The sequence below is a fragment of the Dipodomys ordii genome, unplaced genomic scaffold (genome assembly GCF_000151885.1).
Source record: "Dipodomys ordii isolate 6190 unplaced genomic scaffold, Dord_2.0 Scaffold2, whole genome shotgun sequence".
In the NCBI taxonomy this organism is placed as follows: domain Eukaryota; kingdom Metazoa; phylum Chordata; class Mammalia; order Rodentia; family Heteromyidae; genus Dipodomys; species Dipodomys ordii.
The window spans coordinates 28,756,554-28,757,342 of NW_012267218.1; the positions used below are offsets into that span (position 1 = coordinate 28,756,554).

At 37.3% G+C, this 789-nt stretch overlaps 1 protein-coding gene across 3 annotated transcripts in view; it reads left to right on the top strand.

Annotated features, from left to right (window-relative positions):
* Pigh (phosphatidylinositol glycan anchor biosynthesis, class H) overlaps nt 1-789 on the top strand; it is a 12,294-nt gene that overhangs the window by 9,159 nt on the left and 2,346 nt on the right. Inside the window, exon 3 of one of the 3 annotated variants that reach the window (XM_013014524.1) lies at nt 260-343. In XM_013014524.1, the coding sequence (XP_012869978.1) occupies nt 260-343 (84 nt within the window). The remainder of the gene's footprint in view (nt 1-259; nt 344-789) is intronic. The other 2 variants (XM_013014533.1, XM_013014541.1) reach the window with 2 other exon arrangements.

Consider the following 789-nt stretch of genomic DNA (forward strand, 5'->3'; position numbering starts at 1 on the left):
CCAGCCCCAAAGAGACTCTTACCTCCATTTAACCAGCAAAATGCTGGACTGAAGACATGGCTCAAGTGGTAGAGCGCCAGCCATTAGCAATCAAGCTGAGTGAAAACTTGAGCTCCTTGAGTTCAGCCTCAGTACTGACCCTCTCTCCCTCTCTCTCGATCTCTCTCTCTTTCTCTTTCACACACACACAGAATGAAAAAAGAACAAAAGAAGTTTCACTTAGATCTGTTATTTTTTATTTATTTATTTTTTTTTGCAGCAGAAGGTGATTTACTACCTTTGCATTTTATTGAAGGATCCTGTGGAACCACATAGAATATCCCAAGTAGTACCTGTCTTCCAGGTGAGCACAGAGTACTTTTTCCTTTCTCCAGGGAAATCCTCTCCCTTTTCCTCTTGTGTATATCTACTGCCTCTATCTTCAGTAGGAATGCAAACTTCTCCTTGTCAGAGTCTTGGAAGGTAACCTGACAATTAATTTCTGTGAGCATTAGGATTTTAGCTATTTTAGGACAAGTTTCTCTGTAGTAAAGATAGGCTTTCAAACGTATTAGTGATATATGCAAATTTCAGAGAAGAAAATAGACATATAACAACTTCTGTCTACAAGTTATGTTCATCTGCTAGTCTTAACTGCCAATCCACCAATGTAGTTAGTTGGGCATGTATTATATGTTGTTTGTCTTGCATTTATAACTACTTAACATGCATCTTTTACACCAAGACTGTTGTACTTACTATTATAATCACATTGTGTTTGACCCATATAAAAAGTAGTCTTTTTTTTTT